This window comes from Sander vitreus, chromosome 15, assembly GCF_031162955.1.
Source record: "Sander vitreus isolate 19-12246 chromosome 15, sanVit1, whole genome shotgun sequence".
NCBI classification, from domain to species: domain Eukaryota; kingdom Metazoa; phylum Chordata; class Actinopteri; order Perciformes; family Percidae; genus Sander; species Sander vitreus.
Genome location: NC_135869.1, coordinates 24,541,694 through 24,565,242, shown reverse-complemented (window position 1 = coordinate 24,565,242; position 23,549 = coordinate 24,541,694). Strand labels below are relative to the sequence as shown.

General features: G+C 38.9%; 2 protein-coding genes across 3 annotated transcripts in view; one reads left to right on the top strand and one right to left on the bottom strand.

Moving 5' to 3' along the window:
* Positions 1 to 5,667, top strand: part of pvalb6 (parvalbumin 6) — a 43,289-nt gene extending 37,622 nt beyond the window's left edge. Inside the window, exons 2-5 of one of the 2 annotated variants that reach the window (XM_078270290.1) lie at positions 1,693 to 1,758; positions 3,368 to 3,500; positions 3,665 to 3,774; positions 4,911 to 5,667. In XM_078270290.1, coding sequence (XP_078126416.1) covers positions 1,698 to 1,758; positions 3,368 to 3,500; positions 3,665 to 3,774; positions 4,911 to 4,936 — 330 coding nt within the window. In that variant the 5' untranslated portion in view covers positions 1,693 to 1,697 and the 3' untranslated portion in view covers positions 4,937 to 5,667. The remainder of the gene's footprint in view (positions 1 to 1,692; positions 1,759 to 3,367; positions 3,501 to 3,664; positions 3,775 to 4,910) is intronic. The other variant, XM_078270289.1, reaches the window with a different exon arrangement.
* A 1,835-nt stretch (positions 5,668 to 7,502) lies between these two features.
* baiap2l2a (BAR/IMD domain containing adaptor protein 2 like 2a) lies at positions 7,503 to 22,687 on the bottom strand. Its single transcript, XM_078270305.1, has 14 exons — positions 22,634 to 22,687; positions 22,159 to 22,234; positions 19,472 to 19,558; positions 18,304 to 18,365; positions 18,126 to 18,197; positions 17,798 to 17,878; positions 17,560 to 17,691; positions 16,157 to 16,255; positions 15,057 to 15,126; positions 13,687 to 13,858; positions 12,776 to 12,841; positions 11,545 to 11,689; positions 8,016 to 8,056; positions 7,503 to 7,581 (listed from the first exon to the last, which is right to left on the bottom strand). Exons 1-14 carry the CDS (start codon positions 22,685 to 22,687, stop codon positions 7,503 to 7,505), a joined length of 1,236 nt encoding a protein of 411 aa, XP_078126431.1.
* Between the last annotated feature and the right edge of the window lie 862 nt (positions 22,688 to 23,549).

The window sequence follows — 23,549 nt, the reverse complement described above, 5'->3', positions numbered from 1 at the left end:
GTGCGGCGTGAGCGTGTCAACTGCGTGGCGTGCCCATTTTTATTTCGGCTCCCATGTTAACAGGTTAGAGCTTGTACACTGCCTGCGTGACACGCACATCTCAGGCGCGGCTTGAGGCTATTTTGCAGAGGCACCGGGGCTCCGTGCAGCGCTTAGCACCGCCCAAGAAGATTGTGATTGGTTTAAAGAAATGCCAATAAACCAGAGCACGTTTTTCTCCCATCCCGGAATGCTGTGTGGACTAGCCAGACCCTCCTCCGCAGCGCTGTGAAGGAAGGTCTGGCAAAGTGAGGCTAATTAAGGGCCATAATCCCACCCCAAAAGAAGTATGTTTGTCATGACGTAAGTTAAGTATGTGACGTAATAAGTCAATGTTAACTTTTTTAAGTCCCGTGTTTGTTTGACCCATCCATCCAACCCAACATTCTCCCAACGCAGACTTAACTGCACTGCTGCACGCTGGGTACGATGGGTACGTGCATAGTTGGACTCATAGGGCCACTGAACAAGCTGCCATATTTGATGAGTTGGTAGTGAGAACAGGTTGAACAGTTGAACCTGCCACTGCCACTGTGACAGCTCAACAAGTTTGTGTGTGTGTGTGTGTGTGTGTGTGTGTGTGTGTGTGTGTGTGTGTGTGTGTGTGTGTGTGTGTGTGTGTGTGTGTGTGTGTACAGTTTGGTGGAGGTGAGGTTTGTGTGGATGTCTGAGTGCAGTGTCAATCATCTGTCATACAGCTTACACAAAACAATGTGTGTCCCAAGCAACTCCCTATTAAGGTCTGCCAGACCACAATGAGCGAAGTGAAATCAGAGCACCGCATCCTCTAATCCACATGTCACTCACTCCTTCTCAGCATCACAGATCTCTATAGACTCCTGTAAATTCTCTTTGTGTTTCCCTTTATCTGTGTTCAGCTTCAAGTGTATACACACTGTATGTGTGTTTGCAATAGCAACAGAGGACAGAAGGACATCATTTAAAGTCGGGGGAAGGTGACAACTTCATATGCAGAGATTGGGTTCGGTCACACACAGAGTAAAAAGCCAAAGCGCTGTTAAGTGCCGGGCTCACCTTTCATAGTGTGAGGTACAAGAAGAGTCTCCATCTGGACTGGGCTGACACACTGAATTCTCCTGTGGTATTTTAGACACAGCTGAAGACTCAGATGGCCTGTTAAACCCCTGCTGACTATGTGCCCTGCTTTCATGTGCAACAGCTCAGTGATATCATACGATATACAGATAAAATGGAAGACACCGATATGGACACCACGCTGCTTGTTCTGTCCCTCTCTTTCTGCTCTCCCTATTCCAATATTTCCTTTATATCTTAGTCTTTTCCCTAATTTTAATCCCACAAACACCACAACTAAACCTCCTATCCATCCTTCTCTCAACAACGTCCTGTTCCTGTATCTTTCCCTTTCTCCACCTCCGTCAAATCTCCTTCCCCTCTCTGCCTTTGTCACTCCTCCTCGACTGTCACTAGTTCATTCTATCAACCATCACCTCCTTCTCACATGTCCTGGTTTCCTGCTCCATTTCTAGGGTGTCACCAGTGTAATACGAGAATGTCTCCGAGTTCTCTCTCTCTGCTCTCAGCAACCTTGTTTTTAACCTTGTCCCCTCTCTGTCCTTTTTCTGTATCCCTCTCCTCTGTCTTTTTCCCCATCTCTCTTTCCTTTAACAGCCAAGATGGCAATGAGCAGCATCCTCAACGCTGATGACATCAAGAAGGCCCTTGATGCATTTGCAGGTAAAAGCACATATCACGGTTCAAGTGGACCAAATAATAGCTGGATCTATATGACCTCTCAGATGTAATGAGATTTAGAGGACATAAACTGTGGATAATTTGGTGGATTTGCAGAGCCAGCTATCTGCAGAGCTTGGCTTATCTTTGGGCTGGAATACAAGTACTACAGGTTTTAGACTGATTTAGGACCAGTACTACTTGTTCCCCATACCACCGTACACCTACCGTGTGTTACACATTTTACCTCCTCAGTGTGAACCGACTGAAGCAGGCGCAAGTGTTTTGACCCAATCTGTATTTTTCTTTAAACAATATCCTTAATGATGTAAAATATAGAAACACAGGACTCTCCCAGATAATATAAAGCTCATATAGGTTTTTGTTATGGCCACCACTTTTAATTATTTAAACAGGGCGGATGGATGAAAATACCATGAGCCTTAGCTGTTGTTGCAATGAAGAAAAAGCTAGTCAGAGGCGTGAATTTATGTAAAGTGGTAGTGAAACCCTGGGCCATAGTTGCTAAATTATACAAAATTGACCCAGAATATAAAAGTGAATACATTTAAAGGTGCTGTAGGTAGGATTGCGAAGCTCCAGGACTTAGCCAACTTCTCAGTCCCTCCCCCCCTTTCCGCTAAAGCCCAAAACGGTCTCCTAAGCCCCTCCCCCCACAAGGGAGAATGAATGCATGTGCATGTGCAGTGATTGACACGCAGTTAGTTAATTTCAAGCTCGGTGATTGGATTTGTGTTGTTTCAGAAATGCACACGGGGAGTCGTGGTAAATTCAAACTCAAAGTGTGTATGTACCCAGGCGTGTGCCTTCAACTTTTTGTCAAATAATATATTTTGTAATAAAGCTGTTAATCTTTTGTACTGACGATTCATGCCGATCCAATCATGGCACTGAAATAGCCTCTTCAACTCTTATAAGTGTTGAACAAAGACGTTGGCACTGCCGTGCACTGACAAACATTGGAACTAATTAATTAATTATTATTTTTTCTTTTACATATGTGCATAGTTAATTATTTGCATGTACTGTATTGCGTAAACAGACATAAATAGACAAAGCTCCATGACCCAGAACTGTTGGGTCCTCTGGCAAACACATGTTCCCAATAATAATATTCATACTATTTATTTTATCCTGTTTATACAAACGGTTCTACTTTCTGTTCATGTATAGATATAAAACATGTCTGCAGGAATAAACCTCACATTTTAAAGCATTTCAAGTAGATAAAGAAACATAGAGATTATAAGAGGAAGACTCTAATGTCCTTCTGTATTTCTGACTTCACCCTCTTAGCCAATAACAGTCACACTGTGAGAAGGCTGCCTTATTACAATTACATGTTTGCCTTTGTGTGTGTGATTTCAAGCCCATTATCTTTTGGTATCCAACAGAAACTTTGTGTCTTTGTAATTATGACATTAAAAAACCCTTTTAATTCAAAATCAATATAAATGTATTTGTGAAACCTTTAGATGTGCTTGCAGAGTACTGACATTTTGCATCTTTGTGTTTGCATGCCTATGTGCCTCCATGTGTGTGTGCGTGTGTGCGTGTGTGCGTGTGCGTGTGTGTGTGTGTGTGTGTGCAGTTGCTGACTCCTTTAACCATAGGAAGTTTTTCGAGATGGTTGGTCTGAAGGCCAAGTCTTTTGACGAAGTAAAGAAGGTCTTCCTGGTGCTGGATGCTGACAACAGCGGCTTCATAGAGGAGGAGGAGCTCAAGTAAGATAAACACACACACACACACACACACACACACACACACACACACACACACACACACACACACACGTAAACCCATATAAGATGCAACAAATGATTTTGCTGCACATCAAATATTAGCGGTCTGTGACATGTATCCATTGTGCTTTTCTGTTCCTGGCTAGATTCGTCCTGAAGGGTTTTGCCAAAGATGGCAGGGACCTGACAGACAAGGAAACCAAAGAATTTTTAAGAGCAGCTGACAAGGATGGAGACGGCAAGATTGGAGTCGATGGTAAACATCAAATTCTATTAGTGGCAGACAACAAGCAAAACAGATGTAGAAAGGAAATGTATCTCTCTCTCTCTCTCTCTCTCTCACAAACACACACACACACATACACACACACACACACACACACACACACACACACACACACACACACACACACACACACACACACACACACACAATGCATTTCTAACCCTTCATCGTTCCCACCCTCCTCTCATCTTTTCACACTCGTTTGTCTTCACACCGCATTATCCAATTATTTTCTTTTTGTGGTTAATGCAGTACACGGAAGGAACTGGAAAATGTCTCTAATGATGATGAATTATAAAAATAGAAAAGAAGTGTGGACGTGAATAAAAATGCTAAGATTGATTTGCAAAATGAATCAACTCTAAAAAGTTAAATATGGACTGTTATCATAAAGATGTCAAAGAAAAAACAAAATACACACACACACACACACACACATAGTGAATCTTTTGTACTGACAATTCATGCCGATGGAACTAATTACTACCTTTTTTTTCTTTTCTTTTACATATGTGCATAGTTAATTATTTGCATGTACTGTATAGCGTAAACAGACATAAATAGACAAAGCTCCATGACCCAGAACTGTTGTCCTCTGGCAAACACATGTTCCCAATAATAATATTCATACTATTTATTTTATTCTTTTTATACAAACTGTTCTATTTTCTATTCATGTATAGATATAAAACATGTCTGCAGGAATAAACCTCACATTTTAAAACATTTCATGTAGATAAAGAAACATAGAGATTATAAGAGGAAGACTCTAATGTCCTTCTGTATTTCTGACTTCACCCTCTTAGCCAATAACAGTAACACTGTGAGAAGGCTGCCTTATTACAACTACATGTTTGCCTTTAGGCTTCATCGCCCAGATGAACACAGGATAAGCAACTTTCAGCAATTTAAAAAACCTTCAGAGCTGTTTCATCTAATGTATGCACACTTTATCCATGTGTGTGGGATTTCAAGCCCATTATCTTTGTTGGCTAATGTTTCATTATCATAGTCATTTTCTGTAGTTGGTGCTTTTTGAATGATCATTAAATATCGAGCGAAAACAACTCATCTTGACAACTTTTGTTTTTCTTGCTCTCTTGCAGAGTTTGCTTCCCTGGTGAAAGAATAAACAGCCGCCTAGTGTGACTGACTAGCACTCCAAGATCACCTCACAACAACCGCTACATCCCAACACCCGCCGGCCCTCTTTCCTCCCCAGCACCTACACCTCACCGCCCCACCCTGACTCCCAGCCCCACCAGACTGCAGCCGATTCCTGCTACACACACACACACTCCTCTTTTCTCAACCACTCCCCCACCGCTGTCTTTGCTAAGTGCCATTCTGCACTTTAGGAAGTAAGCTGTGGTGTGCCGCGCCCTCACACACACACCTCCTCAAATGTCCCCACGCCTATATCCATACTATTTATTTTATCCTTTTTATACAAACTGTTCTATTTTCTGTTCATGTATAGATATAAAACATGTTTGCAGGAATAAACCTCACGTTTTAAAGCATTTCAAGTAGATAGTTAAAGAAAAATAGAGATTATAAGAGGAAGACTCTAATGTCCTTCTGTATTTCTGATTTCACCATCTTAGCCAACGCTTCCTCACTTTCTTTCTCCCTTTTTTCTGTTTTTCTCTTCCCTCTGCCCGGCACTGTTCCCTTCTTGCATTCGCCCCCCTCTCTCCCTCTCACACCATCACCCCATCCATCCATCCATCCATCTATCTATCTATCCATCCCTTTATCCTCTGGTAAAGAGTTGTTGTAAAACATACCAAAAGAAGAAAGAGGTCAAGCTGTGAAAAAATTCAATAAAATGAGTAAAAAAAAAAACGACTCGAGAACGCTGACTCACTAAGACTCCTCTGTTAATTCCCTCCTTTGATGCTTTTATCTGATGCTACACTCTCAACCCAGCTCTCCTTCTTTCCTGTCTATTTCGCTGTCACTATTATTACTAAGCAGAACGAGTGAAGCACATCTTGACAGCAACCTAATAATGTATAAAGGGTGTACTTTAAGAAGGTCCAAATTAACCATCAGTGTCATTTGTTAGCAGTTCATTAGCATTGACTGTGTCGTCTAAGCAGTGACAGGACAGAAACAAAATGCAATAAGGCAAACTGCACGATTACACATCACTGAAGAGCATCTTTCTGCAGTCGATATTGCATTATGAATGTAACTCTGCTCAAAGAGAAAAGAAAAAAAAAAAAGCAGGCGGAGGCCACGTTATTCCAGAAGTGCTGTACTAGTTTAGCGGAACCATGCTGTCAAGCCATTAGCAGAATTGGATTCACACTGAGGTTCAATTTGGGTTAAGTATCCCCGGCGGAGGACCCAAACAGGCAACATGGGAATCCTTATCTTCTTTAGTAGGCCATTTTACTGCCTGAGCAAATAAACACAGATGTGAAGCTCCGGGGCTATCACTTAAAAGACACTTAAGTTCAGTGTAGCTCAGACAAACTCACCGCTAGTCACAACAGACTGTTGAGGTCAGTGTCATTCTCAAGAACGATAACATAAAGTGTATTTTTTTTAACTGAACTTTAACTTAGTTGCTTGTAAAAAGAAATACACCCAATACACGAATACAAGCCAATACAAATATTTTTGAATCAAGTAGTCAGGGGCTTTAACTGATGGTGTAATACCAATATGTAGCAACTTACTTATTATTCTCGTTTTAGCTACATAACAACATCATAGATCAATATTATCATTATGCCATCAGTAAAACATGACGCCTGTTGATAAAGTGAAACACATTGGTTAAAGTAATTATAGGATGCTATAAAGATGGTATTACATTATCCATGAAAGCATTGCATTTTTTATCACATTTCTGGTTCAGACTACATTTATTTAATTAAAGACATTACATTATCTGCCAGAGGTTACATGTTAATGTTCTACAAGTCATTTTCCAAAGTAAATTGTTAAATTAATATGTATTAATGGATTTAATTCTGCGGACCATGTAGAGAAAAATGATAGAGATGCAATACAATGGCGATAAAAACATAAAACATAAAAAAAAAAAACATTATTTATCATGCACCCAACCCTGAGCTAGACATGACATACACTGATTCCTAATATCAGCTGTACACTAATAACACCTCATAGACAGTAATCATTTATTTCCAAAGTCACATGTCATCTCTTGTCTGAATTTCAGTGCCAATAAATCAAAGAAGGAATGATGATTTAAAACCAGGTTATGGTTTGCACATATTAGTTTATGTTACATAAACACATTTGCCACAGAGATTTATTCTTACCATTTTACAAATGTTAAAGCCAATTATGAAAAGGTCAACAAGGACAAAACATTACTACCTAAAGAAACATAATGTTGGTTGTTGGTTTACCAATAACCAACCAATAACCAATAATAATATATATATATATATATATATATATATATATATATATATATATATATATATATATATATATATATATCTCTACAGTCCTTGTGTGAACCCACAATTATAAAATATTTATACATTTATTTTTGTCCTCTTTCTCCAACCGAGTGTTGTATGACAAAGCATGAAAAGCATTCACACAAGGCCCACTTACTCACTTTCGACCATATATACCCTACTATTTCCAAAGTCAAGAATGAACTGTCAAGCTCATCGAAAGCATTTGTTTTCAGGGTTGAGGTGTCATCATCGATATACACGCGGGGCCGATCTGTCATCGGTGGACGTGGGTCTCAGCTTAACAGTGGCAAATGGGTTGGTACCCCTTCAAAATAAAACGGAAAGAGAGAGAAATAGATGTTGGAGGGTTAGCAAGAAGACAGAGACCAATGGAGAAAAGCAATATCGTAAAATAACATCTTTGAGCCTCACAGTGAAGGTTACAACAAGAGAAACGAGAACTTCACATTGGACAAGCATCATCTAGCAAACTGTTCACTCGAAGTGAGAGTGATAGTGAGTCAGGGTTCCCAAATGGCCACAACTGAAATGGTTTCAACAGTAAACTGCACTTCAAACACTAATGGAGGGAAAGCAATTCTGTGTCATTTAGATCACTGCCCTCATATGTTGTTCTCTCATTTAATGGGTTCATGACATACTTCAAAAATAACATTATTTTCTGTAACATGAGTGCCATTTAAAACCTGAGAGAGAGAGACAGAGAGAGACAGAGTGCAACAGGTACATTAATCTTACTTTGGGAAGAGTTCTGGTTGTGATCCATGAGGTTCTGATCTCTGTAGAAACACATATGAGAAAGGTATGGGTGAGTAAAGTCCAATCCAAACAAAGGCAAAATGCACTAATGGAGGCTCAGCAGGCACCGGCCCTCGACCCCTCGCCTTTCTGCTTTCAGTTAGTCCCCCCACAAGCTACACACACACACACACACACACACACACACACACACACACACACACAATGAAAACAATCGTATAATAAATCTATATTTAAATAAAACCAAATATTTGGGGTAATACTAAGCTATTGTGAAATAAATGTCACACTTATTGCCCCTTAATTAGACCAACTAACACAATAATGTGATACGTTTTAATATTAATCATTTAATAAAACAAAATATCACAGTTTAGGAGGGCCATTTAATAGCTTGAGCTATCTGTATGACCCTGACAGAAACAGAAATGCTATTCAAACCACCGTGGGCTTGAATAGCAGCAAAGAGAAAAGACATTGGCAGTACTATCACACTGCAGAACCTTAAAGTGCCCATATTATGAAAAAATCACTTTTTCTAGGATTTGGGGTGTTATTTTGTGTCTCTGGTGCTTCCACACGCATACAAACTTTGTAAAAAATCCATTCATGCTGTTTTGAGTGAGATACGGTTTCTGAATGTGTCCTGCCTTCAGTCTCCGGGTGAGCTGTTCAAAATCGGCACGGCTTGTGATGTCACAAGCCGAAACGAGCTGGCTAACCGTTAGCATGCTAACGCTAATGCTAACGCTAGCATGCTACCTCATTCTCAATAGCAAAGCACTGCTACAACACACACAAGTTCATCATAATCTACAAAAGAACTACTTACATGTGTGCCCTCATTTAGAAGTCTCCCAGCTAATCCTGCCTTGTAACTGACCGAAGTTGGAGAAACGGCCTTTCTTTTACTGTCTATGGAGCTAGCTAGCTGACATGATCTACATCTGAGCTACTGCGCATGTGCGAGTGCAATCAAAGTAGTACAGAAGAAGAAAAGAGGTCTCACTCTGTAGCTAAAACAGAGACCAGCTGAAAAGAGGATCTGCAGCAGTGAGAGAGAGCTGTGCAGTACAACAAAAATATGGTGTTTTTTGAAAATTAAACCATGTAAACCTATTCTGGTACAACCTTAAAATACAGTTATGAACCTGAAAATGAGCATAATATGGGCACTTTAAAGGTTATGTAGCAGACCTATTCAGTCACAAGGACTTCAAATAGGTCTTTGGTCTACAGTAATAGTCTCAAATTACAGCATGCCAACACACACACACACACACACACACACACACACACACACACACACACACACACACACAACCTCCTGGCTCATACAGCATCAGCAGCTGGAGCTTCCTCCCTGCATCCACCAGAAAGACGGGTGTGGAGCCATTGAGAACAGCACCCTGCCGCAGTGCCCCTGTTGGACAGACTGGCAAATACCATCAACGGTTTACATACTACAGTATGTCTCGTCGCAGCTAGCCCATATCATTTCGCCTTTTGATAATGAAGCCAATTTAATATTGACATCAGGGGACGTACTGTAATATACCAACAACTAAAAAAGCCGAAAGCAAACTCTGTTCGATACAGTAACTCTTTCTTTAGTAAGGCACCTTTTATGAAGGGAAAATATATTGTAACTAACGGCTTTATTCGTGGTTAATGAATAATTTACTAATGCTCTATAGGTCAGTTAATAATATGAGCAACTTTTGGGTTGCCAGTTGGAGAAACCCTAAACCGTCCGACCACTTATTTCTGGGACAAAAATCTTTTTATTAACAGCTCATTTACACCACAACTGCAGATTTGATGGATTAAAACCCTTTACTAATGACACATGACACATATTGGCTTATCAGAAAATGAGAAACCCATGAGCATTTATTAATACATACAAAAAAACAGTATTATTGCCAAATAGAAATATTAAACCAATAGGATTTACCTCAACCTGGTAACCCAAAATATTTTCTTATTAAAGGTTGATTTTAAAAGAGTTATTAACCACTGATGTAAACTCAGATTTAGTTGTAATTAAACTTTTCAGTGGTCACTACTTATTCATTCATGTTTTGTTAAAAAAAACATATTCATTACTGAACCACATTAGTTGTTTGTAATAATCAGCTTAAGTATGCAGTGCACAGATCATATTAAAGGAGAACTCCGGGCAATTTTTACGTTAATCTTGATCGCTATAAATATATGAGTACTGTTGATAGCAAAAAATGAACAGAATCGGTCCTAACAAACTGGAGTTGCTGCAGCTAATGCCCATAGCACCCAGTTAGGAAAAGGTAAAGAGTAGTGTGCAGATTGGAGCGTAGTGTGTGAAGAGTGAAGAGTGAAGAGGGGAGGTGTTCACAAGGGAAGAAGCTTGGAGTAACGTAACTATGGAGAATCTAGAAGATATTTGAACACATGGAAGAGGCTTTTGAGTTTAATGGTCGTCCTTATTTATTCGTTATTTATTATGTTAAGAGGCACAAAGGCACTCTTTAGAATATGCCCCCAAAACTGCCATTTTAGCTAACCTTTAAGCAGAAAAAACTAAGGATGTTATGTTTCTGTGTGGGAGGGGCGGGGACATTTGAACTGTTCTGTGCTGAAATGATGCAAAGGCTCATGGGAAAACAAATATGTGGTTTCAGTCCTTGTTAAAGTGTGTTTTAATAATATTCTGTTAATGTTTTGGGTGTGCATTTATGTTACCTGGGTTTTAGTTTTGTATGGTTGATTTAGTGTTCATGTTTATCTACATTTATTGTTGCACCATGATGGAGACCCTGGGGTGGGGAGGGAGGGGGGGGACTGATGGACCCACATAGTGGTTAGTGACATATACACAGATGGGATATCAGGAGCTCTGTCTCCTGAGTGAAGTTTTCAATGCATTGCAATACATTTAATAATCTCTATGTTTGAGTGTGTATTCATTTCTTTCTTTTTTATGGAACAAATGTATTGAATACGTTGTTCTTAATATTTTGTTGTCATAGAGTAAAAACAATATTTATATAATTTAATTATTTCTTAAGTATTGATAAATACTAAATGTTTCTTTGCATGTTTAATTTAACATGCTTATTTAAGACAACATGACTCCAGAAATAAATTATTTAAGTGTACTAATGATTTTTGGTAATGACTACTAATGTAAACTTGATTTCTCTAGTGCAAAAACATACCGCTTGTTGTTAATACAACGTATCCTGTTAAGTTTCACCTTGTGTAAAAACTTAAACGGTTTAAGGCAACGGGTTTCTTGCATATTTCTAGTAAAGTGTAGTTACAACTTATAAAGGCTTTGTAAAAGGTGCCTCGTGGTCCCCAAAAGACTTTTGAAAAATACTGCAGAATAAAAATAAAAATGCAATGAGCTCCCAGCAACTACCTTTCCATTTGTGTCCATTTGATTGATATATTCTATTGATGGAGAGGCAGAGAGAGAATTGATTGATATTAACTACACTGATGGAAAATCAGACAGCCATACCTTGTTTTCTGAATGAGACTCAGCCCTTTTGTCAGGAGTCGGTGTGATTGGTCGCATCTCATACTGTTTATTTGAAGATGGAGGTGGTGGAGGCGGAGGGGGCGGGGCTACTGGTTGGTATAGCAGGTTGCTCATGCTGCTGCTGCTTCGCAGAGAGAAGCTTCTGGAATTACAGAAACATTCTATTGGGTTTGTTTTGTTATAAAATAAAAAAAATATAGCGTACACTTGAACTCATTTTGATTGTTTTTAGGTGGGCCTTTCTTAAAGCTATAGTGCGTAGTTTCTGTCGCCCCCATGAGAAATTCTAAGTAATGGCAACAAAACTGTCGGCGCGTCCACATGATAAAAGCCTTCCGTGATCGCGCACCAACACCACCCCTCCCCCACCCCTCCCCCACGCAGTTACTTGTAGCCAAGGAGGACACGGAAGATTAAAAAAACATGATGGACTCTTCAGAAGAGGTAATTATCTTCACTTCTGCGCGCGAAAGTCGCCGGATGACACCAATCTTCTGAACATAGCCATACTGAGAAATACAGAGAGAGTTGTGTGGAGCTGATAGTCTTAATTAGCTTTGTATCAACTCATTTGGCAATTGCTTGAATGTAACGGACGTTCATTAATATCAAAAAGTTCCACACTAAAGCTTTAAGGTTGCTGAAGATATGTTTTTTCACAGCAGCACATTGCTTAGCTTCTGTTTTGGGACTCCTGTCTGCTTCTCCAAACTGGAGGTGTGCTAACCTTCACGTACTGCCATTTACACTGACTATGGATAAGTAAATACAACCCCACTTCAAAACATCCAAACTCTTCTTTTAACATTCACATTGTAGGCATTTAGCTGTGGCATGTGTCCACAGTGACCGAGCAAAGTTTTAGTTTAAACTTCTTACTGGTTTTCCTCACAGCAATGGGTCACCCAAATATCTTAAATAGTTATTATTCCAGGCCTGAGCTTCATGCTGACCCTCTTTATTAAATGTTGGGCCCATAAAACAATAAGGACAACCTGGGGGAGCTGGAAAATATACTCTGTGTCAGGTTTGAAAGGCAAACATTATGCAAGTCTCTCCATCCATATTTCCCTTCTTTCGCCATGCTGCAGTACTGTATAATAAGAGCCAGTCAGCTATGACAATACATTTCTTTAACAGCCTGCACTTTAGCATGATATCATGTTATTTAACAGTCATACTTGTTGAATACATTTGATTGGATTCTTACCCAGAGTTGGTTGTCATTGGAGGATCATCCATTGCTTCCACATAGGTGGCTGGAAACCATCCCTGACTGAAAACAAAAGAGCCAGAAAGTAAAGGTGAGGGTAGTGGATTATGTGTTCATCTCTATCTGATAGACTGATACACTTTTTAACACAATTGAATTGGGCTGTTGCTAGTTGTTGCCATGTCCATACTGACTGGTCAATCCATCCCTTTGGTCTAGACTGAAATATCGCAACAACTACACAACATTTTGTACCGACGTTGATTGTCTCTGAAGGATGAATCCTAAATGACTTTGGTGATCCTCTAACTTTTCTTCTAGCATCATCATCAGTTCAAAATATGTATGTGTGTCCAATACTTTGGTTTATGATGAGATAAATGCTAAACTAACCACATTCCTATCAGCCTCAGCTGCACTTTGTGTTTAGTGCTTATGAGCAAATATTCACTTATTAACATGCTAAACTAAGATGAAAAACTAAAAATATTAAACATCAGCCTGTTAGCATTTAGCTCAAAGCATCACTGTGCTTCAGTGTAGCCTCACAGAGCTGCTATAGCGTTGCTGTAGACTCTTAGTCTTGTTTTAATGAATGTTTTCTATTGCTTCTGTTGTTCACTAAGCCTTTAATATGTTATTCTTTTAATTTTATTGTCATTGATTTTCTCACATAGAAACAGTACTCACTGTTTCTTTTATTTATTAATCACAAATAGTTCCTTTATTTATCACCTTTGTCTAGAACATTAAATGTAAAAAAGATAACAGAGAGTACAGCAGCAAACAAAGTAGACTACTATAGATTGTACTTGAGCAGCCAAGACACATTTACAGTGGGTACAGATAGACAGTGGTTAAGGAAGACAGACAGACGTCTCCACACCTCGCGAGGATACATCTCTCACCGTGAGCTGCTGTCAGCACGTCCGAACAACCAGCCATTCCTGGGCTGTTGGACCAGCACGGTAATCATCTCTCCCCTGATAAAGGGCAGCAGGGAGTGGTTGGAGCCACCAGGCTGGTGGGCCGCCCTGGCCCTCATGTATCGGCCTGCTGAAGAGCGAGAAGGAGACGGTGCTGGAGAGATGAGAAATGAAACACTTAGGTGCAGTTATTGTTGTTAAAGCGCAAGTTAGATGATAAAGCAGCTGACATTGCAAAAAAGGATCTCTGGTGAAATGATAAATTAAAAAATATAAGCGGCTAGGATTTATTTCTTTATTTATTGCCCTGGTATTCACAACTCAGAGGGTTATCAGACTACTAAATATCTTACTCTATGCATAATTATCTTTGCTTGGATGGCAAGGGGTGCAATTCATTGTATTATACAGAGAGAGCGTGGCATTGTTTGGGCCAAAAAGCCTGCTGCATGCAATGATTTAGAAGGGCAAAAGTGGAGACGTGCTATTTAATATTCTAGAGATTGTTTATTGTCTGTTTTAGATACTTTGTTACTTTATCTTTTTTTCACTCTAGATAAGCAAGCCAAGTAATTAGACAGACTTTGTGCACAGGAACGTACAAATGAGGTGTGAAAAGTGTGTTATGTGCAAAATTGGGCGAGAGAGAGAGAGAGAGAGAGAGAGAGAGAGAGAGAGAGAGAGAGAGATAAAAAGCTTAAAGAATGATAAAGCGAGTGGTAGAGTGAAGGCAAAATGAGCACTGATATGCAGGCGGAGGCATTATGGACTGCACACAGACGACAATGAATATTACAGAAATACTTTTAGGATAAACGTAACATGTAATATGTGGCTCCAAAGTAAAATCAGAATCTTTTCATGGTGTCGTCTCTAGGTGTTTGGAGCAGTTGAACAGCTAAAAGGTTGACATTTTATATTTATGTTCAAACAGATCATAAGAATTCCGAAATTAAAGTCTGAATTCTGACTTTATTTGACTGACTTTCTTATTTATTGTGTAGTGTATGAGTGTGTGTGTGTGTGTGTGTTTGTGTGTGTGTGTGTGTGTGTGTGTGTGTGTGTGTGTGTGTGTGTGTGTTTGTGTGTGTGTGTGTGTGTGTGTGTGTGTGTGTGTGTGTGTTTGTGTGTGTTTGTGCTTGTGTGTGTGTGTGTGTGTGTGTGTGTGTGTGTGTGTTTGTGCATGCTGACTTTATTCTCTGAATTCTGACTTTTTTATTAGATTTCTGACTTTATTTTCATAATTCTGACTTTAAACTCAGAACTCAATAATTTTTTTCACGTGGCCCTAATCCTCTTCTGTACAGTAAAGTGTCCTCGAAATAAATGCAGTTTTGGAATGAAGCCCTCACCCCTTGATGGTATGTTGCCGAGGGGCAGCGCCTCTCTGCTCTTTCTCATGTCCTCCTCCCTCATCTCCACCTGTACAACAACCACACGCACGGATACAAATAACTTGACCGTCCGTTATCTGTTGTGATATTAATATATTTTGTAAACCCCATGAATTACAGCAATCATAATGGCAAAGGTCACATCTGAACAAACAAATGATAAAGAAAAGCAGCAGCCCAGGATGTGTTGGATACACTGAATGAGTAATGTATATCATGTGTGACTGTAGAAGCACAATTCCAATAACTTGTCTAAAGCGGCTTCTCTTTGTTAAGCAAAAGATAAATCCCACTTCCGACAAAAACAAACACAAAATCCATGTTAATCCTCCGACTGTTATTACAGTAGGATGTGGGATCTGTGGGGTTCATAGGCACGTCACCTTCCAATGAGGAACAGACTGAAAGTGACAGGGTTTGATCTCAGGAGCATCTCTGTTGTTTACCTGAATGGTAATTGCAGCCTTCATACAAAGAACCATATGGTTTCAGTTTGTGAATTATCCATGTTCTGTTAATGCAGATAATTCATACTCATAGACTTGTGTGTTTATTCAAATGATATACAATATATAAGGTTCAGTTTTGAATTAAAGTTAGTGTTTGCACAGAAAAATACGTATAGCCTTATCACAATCACATATTCATTTCTTTCATACCAGGCAATGTGTAATCTCTGTCCTATTTCAGCTCTATTTCCTTCAAAGCTTTGCTCTATTACTGTAAATCAGGCTCCAACCAGCAGAGGGCACCCTGGTAACACAAATATGATTGCAATAATTCATTGGTTTCCCTATAACACACTGCCTGTGCATAAGTATTATCAATATATTTGTTGCACAAACAATTTAAAACAAAAACATGCAACAAGTTTGGACTGGTTCAAATTCTGTTATCCATTTCACAAGATATTTTCCCAAACAGTACGTTTGTAAAACAGGATTATATCTCACAGGAGCAGCATATTGTTGGAGTTTTGAAAGATTCAAATGCATCCCAGCTCGGATCCTGTCTAAATAATTCAGTAAACATGACTGATTTCTATAAACTGAACTCACAGAGTTGTCCAATGAAGTGGGTTGTTGGACCTCAGGTACTCTGGTGGCATCCGCCTCCACCGTCCAGGCACCAGCTCCCTGCTGGAGGGGACCTCCTGCCTGCCACACACACACACACACACACACACACACACACACACACACACACACACACACACACACACACACACACACACACACGCAGGTATACAAATACAATAAATTCCCAGCTTATGTTACAGCAGAAAATTAATACTTATTTGGGGCAAGAATGTATGTTCAGTGCTGAGTGACGAGACAAAAGACGTGGGCAGTTATCCGCATATGATAAACAGCTGCCTGCTCTGTTTATGGTTAAAGGTGAGTACTGTTGTTGTTGTTGTTGTTGTTGTTGCCTTTAAAAAATCCCATTAGCCATTTCTAAACGAATGCCATCTCTTTGTGTTTGTGAGACACAAATCTGATCAAACAGGTTAAAGCTGCAGAATCAAAACTGGTCATTTTTATGCAGGTAAAAATAGTAAAATTGTTAACTTTTTATCTTCTAATTTAGACTTTTTACTTTCACAGTTCTGACTTTTTATGTCATGATTTAGACATATATATATATTTATAATAATTTTGACTTTCCATAAAATGTTCGATTTTCTTTATCACTTTCTTCTTTTCATTAATTTTTTCTTTTCTGGGCGGAAATGTCCTTCCATACTTGTGGACTAGTAGATCATTTGTCTGTTATTTACCTTGGTACATTTTAGACAAACTGATGCACAATGAGGAACAGCAGAGCAGTTTGCATGCCTCTCTTCACGTGGGGGCAGTACACAGTAATAGTAAGATGTTACAAGGTCATATTTATTGGAATGAGCCTTATAACTACATTGTTCAAAAATGATGTTACAGTAAGTATTACAGTAACTTGAGTTTTTATTGAGAGGGCTAAATATTAAACAAACAAGAAGGCCCATGTCAGGTCAGTCCTGAGCCACCGGTACAGTCTCAAAGGGCTTTGTGACAGCCTCATTATAAAAACTTGGTTTGGGTTTAGTGCACTGAATGTGTTTAATGAGGACAGTAGAGTGGTGTTATAAAAAGTGAGCAGGGAGTCCAAAGTTCAAACAGACAAGCTGTGAGTGTGGCATCAGTCCCGCTGACGCCACTGAATGTGTAGCTGCTGTTCTGTGGTTGACCCTCATTATAAAGGGCAGGGCGGATAATGTCCCCTCGGGGGCCGATAAAGTCTCACATGAATGAATCATTACACATTATTGTGAATTCTCTTTTCTCTTTTCTCTTCCTGTCATTGTTCTTCTGACATCCATTGCAATGAGTTGTGCGACACACCTGACCCATTTGGCTGTCATAGTTAATAAGCCAAAACAAACCATAAAATATTGAAATGCTATTCGAAGTAAATTGTATACCTTATTCATGAGGTGGGCGATGGATTGTATTAGGGCGCAGTGTTTCTCAGACAGGAAGCGGTATCGCCTCTCCTCCTCCTTCAGAGCCTCAGCGTGGCTCTCCCTGAGGAACTGCAAATACTCACAACAATCCTGAGGGCACACATAATTGAAAGAACATATATATATTTCGTACAAGGACACACTCGTATACAGTGGTGCTGAATCCGGGGGTGCGGAAAGAGAGAAAGAGAGAAACCTGGTTGGCTCCTCTCCTCAGCTGTCTCTCTAGAGCTGCTGCCTGGTTGTGGACTTGCATTTCATAATGCTTCCTGCTGCCCTGCACGAAAGAGAATTCACATCCCGTCTGTTCAGTCATCCAGGTAACAATTAGCAATCCAGTGGAAATGAAAATTGAAGACGTTTCCCCATTAATTCTAATGGCGTCTTCACTTCTAATGATAGATTCCCATGATACAGTCGTTCATTTGAAATTGCTTCCGGGAAATAATTACTATAATTAAAGTTAACAGCGTGCCATTCTGTAAAAAAAAAAAACTTTTGACCCTGCTTTGGCCCTCACTCACTGATATGTAGTCTCTGTCCAGTCTGATGTTATTGTCCATCTCCTGAAGAACCTCCATACTGAACCGGCGGTACTGGAAGAAGACAAAATCATGTTAAACATTTGAGAAAATGGAGCACATAAGAGTTTGATCACACTCGACAAGTCGTGATGGACAGATAAGTGTTGATGTAACGTACTACTCCATCCAGCTCCCCAGTGAGTCTCCTTTGGCTCTCAGAGATCTGAATCAGGACTTCTCCTTTAACACAATTACATTATTGTTATTGCTTAATATGCTACTAGGAAACAATAAAATGACATATTAAATATTTTCCCTTTGTTCATTTCTATCTACTCATTAGCCAGTGATCCCAACACAAATACAAAACATCTGACTTTACCACACTTTAACACACACTTTCCCCCTCTCTCACACACACACACACACACACACACACACACACACACACACACACACACACACACACACACACACACACACACACACACACGAGTCAAGACAAGAACATGGTAGGACTGACTAATGTATACTTCTTTTAAGAGAACAGTTGACAGGTTGATAGTTAGATTACAACATAGTGTGTTTTTCAGTCTGTTTTGTGTGACTTTAGCCAAGAAGTGTTTGCAGTGTAGGTATCAGATGCCAGCAGGCGACATGAATAATAGACGATGACAGGCAGCGGGCCGTGCTCCGCTCATTTAACCCAGCCACTCTAAAGGGGTTGTTGTTGTTGTCATGTTAGGTTTTGTGGCTGGAGCTGTTGTCCAAACTGGATCATTAGTCTACTCTTACATATTTTCCATTTCAGGGACAGTGAAAAGTCAAACAAAAATAAGTTCAACATACTTTCTCCAGAATATCATGTTATGGCATGCAAAATAAAATATTCAAATGGTGCTTTGGAAAGGGTTTTGAGCGTTTATCAAATGTTTAGGTTCTCTTCTGCCCCTCACTATGTTGAGCCCGAGACAGGACTCAGGTCAGGTAAAAGCTGTGCAGTCCTTATAAGCACTGACTGTTATAGATACTGTAAAATACATTAATTCAACTTATCAAATGATGTTTAAAATCAAAGACTATTACTACTAAGAGTGTGTGGGAAGAATATGCTATTCCCACACACACATACATGCTACACATGCACTGGTAGTAATTGTGAAAGGAGTAATAAGGCGCTGCCAAAGTGTAAACTTTGGTCTTCATGATGCGGAAGAACACTGTTTGATTAGTTTAATGAATGGCCATGAACACATCAAAGACAAAACGATCACATCCTGGATTGTTATACCTTTCCACTCAGTAATCATGAGATTACCCAAGTCTGAATGTGTGTTCACATGTACCTAGCAAGCGGGAGGATGTGGTGTGAAAAGCCCTCTCTCCAATCTTTGAAAGTGCACTGAAGTAGGCCTCACTTGTCAGAGCAAGAGCTGAAACACACACACACAAACACAATAGTCATTTGAAATGCTAATGTATTTGGTACACTTCGCTTCCCAGGCATAGCACTACAAAAGCAGCTAAACAGAGCCATTAATAAAAAAAATTAAAATAAATTAAATTATTCAAATTTCCATACACACAAGTATCTCTCTGTGATCATTTGGAAATATGATCACATAAAAAAACTCACAGTAAAATCACATTTCTTTTGACCAGCAATTACCATGAAGTCCTTCTTTGCTCTCATTGCTACCTCCTTGCATTTTGACCTCCTGCTATTTATAACTGCTTTATTTGTACTGTACTCCCTAAATGGTGAGTTCACCCCCTTCCATTTATTCTATCATTTATTTTCATTTATGCAACATAAATAATGCAGCAGCTAAATTCAGTCATGGAGAATAGAAACAGCTAAACTAGTCGTGCTGAGAGCCAACTGCCAAGCTTGGCGGAGTAGCAGTAAATTACATCTCATTACATCTGCAATCTCAGGTTTTGACTCTAGGGAAATTCACAATTTGTTTTTATTTGAAATTACATACGTTGAACCCTTTATTCTCAGCCTTTCTCTTAGTTACTGCTGTACTGTGGAGGATGGTCTGGCAACGGGAGACTACTGCTGAACCCTCCTGATTTCAGGGCAGTATACTGTAAGTCAAAAGGGATCAAATCAAGGTTTGACCCCAATTAAATCACCAGCCCTGTGTGGCCCCGGTGACTTGAGCACGGCATCAGATCCCTGAGCAGAGGTGTTCTGGTCTTTTAGACGTGAGTGAGCTTTAGCTGCATTTTTCCGCAGGTGAGAAAAACTTGTTTTTGGAGAGATGGGGCTACAGCCTGTGCTTACCAAGCAAACGCACACACACACACACACACACACACACACACACACACACACACACACACACACACACACACACTCTCCGAGGCTGTGAGAGCAAGAGATTTCAACAGTGAAAACCTCTGTGATGGTGCTTTAATAACAATGGATAGGGAGCGTCTACAAGCAGCATCCACTACCTATTTGATAAATAGATTATCTTTTTGATTTATGAGCAGAAGCTGCATCAGCAGAAACACTCATACATTTGTTCTTGGCCTTGGCTCAAGCCCGTTAACGTGTCATGAAGTTAATGCTCTACCCTGAACCCTCGGAGTGAGCTCTTATAGCCTCTGTGCAGGTGGCAACAGGAGACCTAATAATCTGTATTTTATCTCTGCAGGGCTTTTGGTGCAGTGGCGCTACTATAAATCAGTTCTTGATGCAGCATTTCTGCTCGTGCATATATTAAACACACATGTATAATGCAATGTAATGTGTGAAAGCATCACGTGTAAAAACGCTTCTGTTGCTGAATCCCATTTGCATGTCAGCGTTTCACATTTAATGCATTGCACAGGGATTAGAGGTGATTATGATGTGGATAATTAAGACATAAAATATAGACGCAAATACTGACTCAAATTAAAAGTTTAATCCTGACCTCTCTTCTCTTCGTTGCAGGATTTAAAAGAAAAGATATAGAGCATGCAAATACATTCAAGACTACATTCAGTATCTTCAATCCCTGCCTCTGTCTATGGAAATCAGATATAGTTGTTTGTCTGGTGACAATATAGTCATAACAGCCTCTGGTTACAGGCCCATAATCAAGGCTGTATAACAGCACCAGGATATTCCCAAAGCATATGGACTTTGGAATTAGTTCCAGTGAAACAGATGCCTGACAGCTCCCATGTTCCATTCAAAGCCATTTGAGTTTGTTTAGTCTGTTGCACTAATAAAGGTGGGGGTGTGAATGTATATATATATATATATATATATATATATATATATATATATATACATATATATATATATATTCACATATATATATATATATATATATATATATATATATATATATATCATATATATATATATATATATATACATTCACACCCCCACCTTTATTAGTTTGTATATATATATATATATATATATATATATATATATATATATATACATATATATATATATATATACATTCACATATATATATATATATATACATTCACACCCCCACCTTTATTAGTTTGTATATATATATATACATATATATGTATATATATATATACATTCACATATATATATATATATATATATATATATACATTCACACCCCCACCTTTATTAGTTTGTATATATATATATATATATATATATATATATATATATATACATATATATATATATATATACATTCACATATATATATATATATATATACATTCACACTCCCACCTTTATTAGTTTATATATATATATATATATATATATATATATATATATATATATACATATATATGTATATATATATACATTCACATATATATATATATATATATATATATATATACATTCACACCCCCACCTTTATTAGTTTGTATATATATATATATACATTCACACATATCATTCACACAGAAATTCTATCTATCTGTCTGTCCGTCCATCTGTCTGTCTGTACGTCCATCTGTCTGTCTGTCCGTCTGTCTGTCTGTCTGTCCGTCCGTCTGTACGTCTGTCCGTCTGTCTAACCCTTACCCTGGAAAGCTTGGACGTATCTGTTACCCAGTAAGACCAGTTTCTGTAGACTTGGGTTGAACTCGTCCATCAAGCTCTGTTTAAGAAACACAAACACAGTTTTTTTGAAAGTCAGAGAAACTTTAAGACCTACCTAAAGGAGAATCAATAAAATCCATCTTTATTTCAATCTGTATTTATGAGCACAAACTCTCCCTCCCAGCACCGGAGCACAGACAACTTACAGGAAGACTCAAGCTAAGGTAATACTCCTTGAATTTGAAACTGACTTTGTGAATTCACATCATGTTTGCTTGGCAGAAATTAAATTCAAAAAGTTAGACTGAGCTTCACTCCTCAGTATCCAAGAAGTGGTTTTCTGTTTTCCAGAGTGTGTCTTGAAAAGAAATCACAACACAGGACAGGACACTCTTACTCTTTCCCACAGGTACGTTTGTTGTCTAATTTGAGCACGCACAAAGTATCTGTTACTTACTGAGTAAATCCCCAAGGTGGACCGATGCAGCTGATTGCTATTCATCCCCGACATGTTTATATCCAGAACAGTGCAACTGTCAGTGAAACCTCAAGAGGGTCTGCGGGTCTTAAATCATCCAGCAAATGTGCCAAAGTCTCTGTGAGAAAAGAGTTAATAGTATTAAAGTGGACGTGGAGCTGAGGAGAGGAGGCAGTGTGTAAGTAACTGACACCACTGTGGCCTGAGAAAGACTGGAGTAAATAATTAAACATGGCTCAACCATAAAACACACATATGCTGTAAACCCTGACTGTCTGGGCGTGTGTGAGTGCCCCACTGTATGTTTTATTCAAGACTATAACAAAGATCTGTTTTCACTCTGTAATGCATAAAACCATCATATGTAAATCTTTAAAAAAATGGGTTGTAAAGCACATACTGTACACTCGGTTTTTCATGTGCTGTTTTTTTTTTTTATCCATGTCGTAACCATGTTAAAAAAAAGTGCTATATAAATAGAATGTATTATATATATTATTATTGTAAAAAAAATAAAAACAGCAGGGTGCTGTAGCTTCTGGCACACATTACTCAAACAGAAATGTTGTATTTGTTAGGGGCTATTTTAGGGTGCGGATACATATTTCATGCACTTGAAGGCATTTACAGCAGCAGGGTGATGCATGTGGGATTGACACGAAATGAACTGCAGTGCCCATGTTCCTCATAACATATTTGTCATAATGGTGAGGAACGCGTCACCCAGGGCAACGGTGTGACTAACTTCTTTAGTTGTTAATAGGATTTAAACAACAATTGAGGACTTTGGATCAAAGGAATAAGCTACTGTATATCAGGCTTTGCATGTGCAGATAATGGGGATTTGTTGATGGAAAACAGAATATCACCAGACTTATCCTTTAAAGCAACACTA

Excerpts from the sequence above, each read along its gene's own strand:
- baiap2l2a (XM_078270305.1), bottom strand. The coding sequence starts at position 22,687 with ATGTCGGGGATGAATAGCAATCAGCTGCATCGGTCCACCTTGGGGATT. Across the intron at positions 18,366-19,471 it reads CACATCCTCCCGCTTGCTAG|GAGAAGTCCTGATTCAGATC; the intron begins GTACATGTGAAC and ends ATTGTGTTAAAG. Across the intron at positions 16,256-17,559 it reads TCGCCCACCTCATGAATAAG|GCAGGAGGTCCCCTCCAGCA; the intron begins GTATACAATTTA and ends TGTGTGTGGCAG.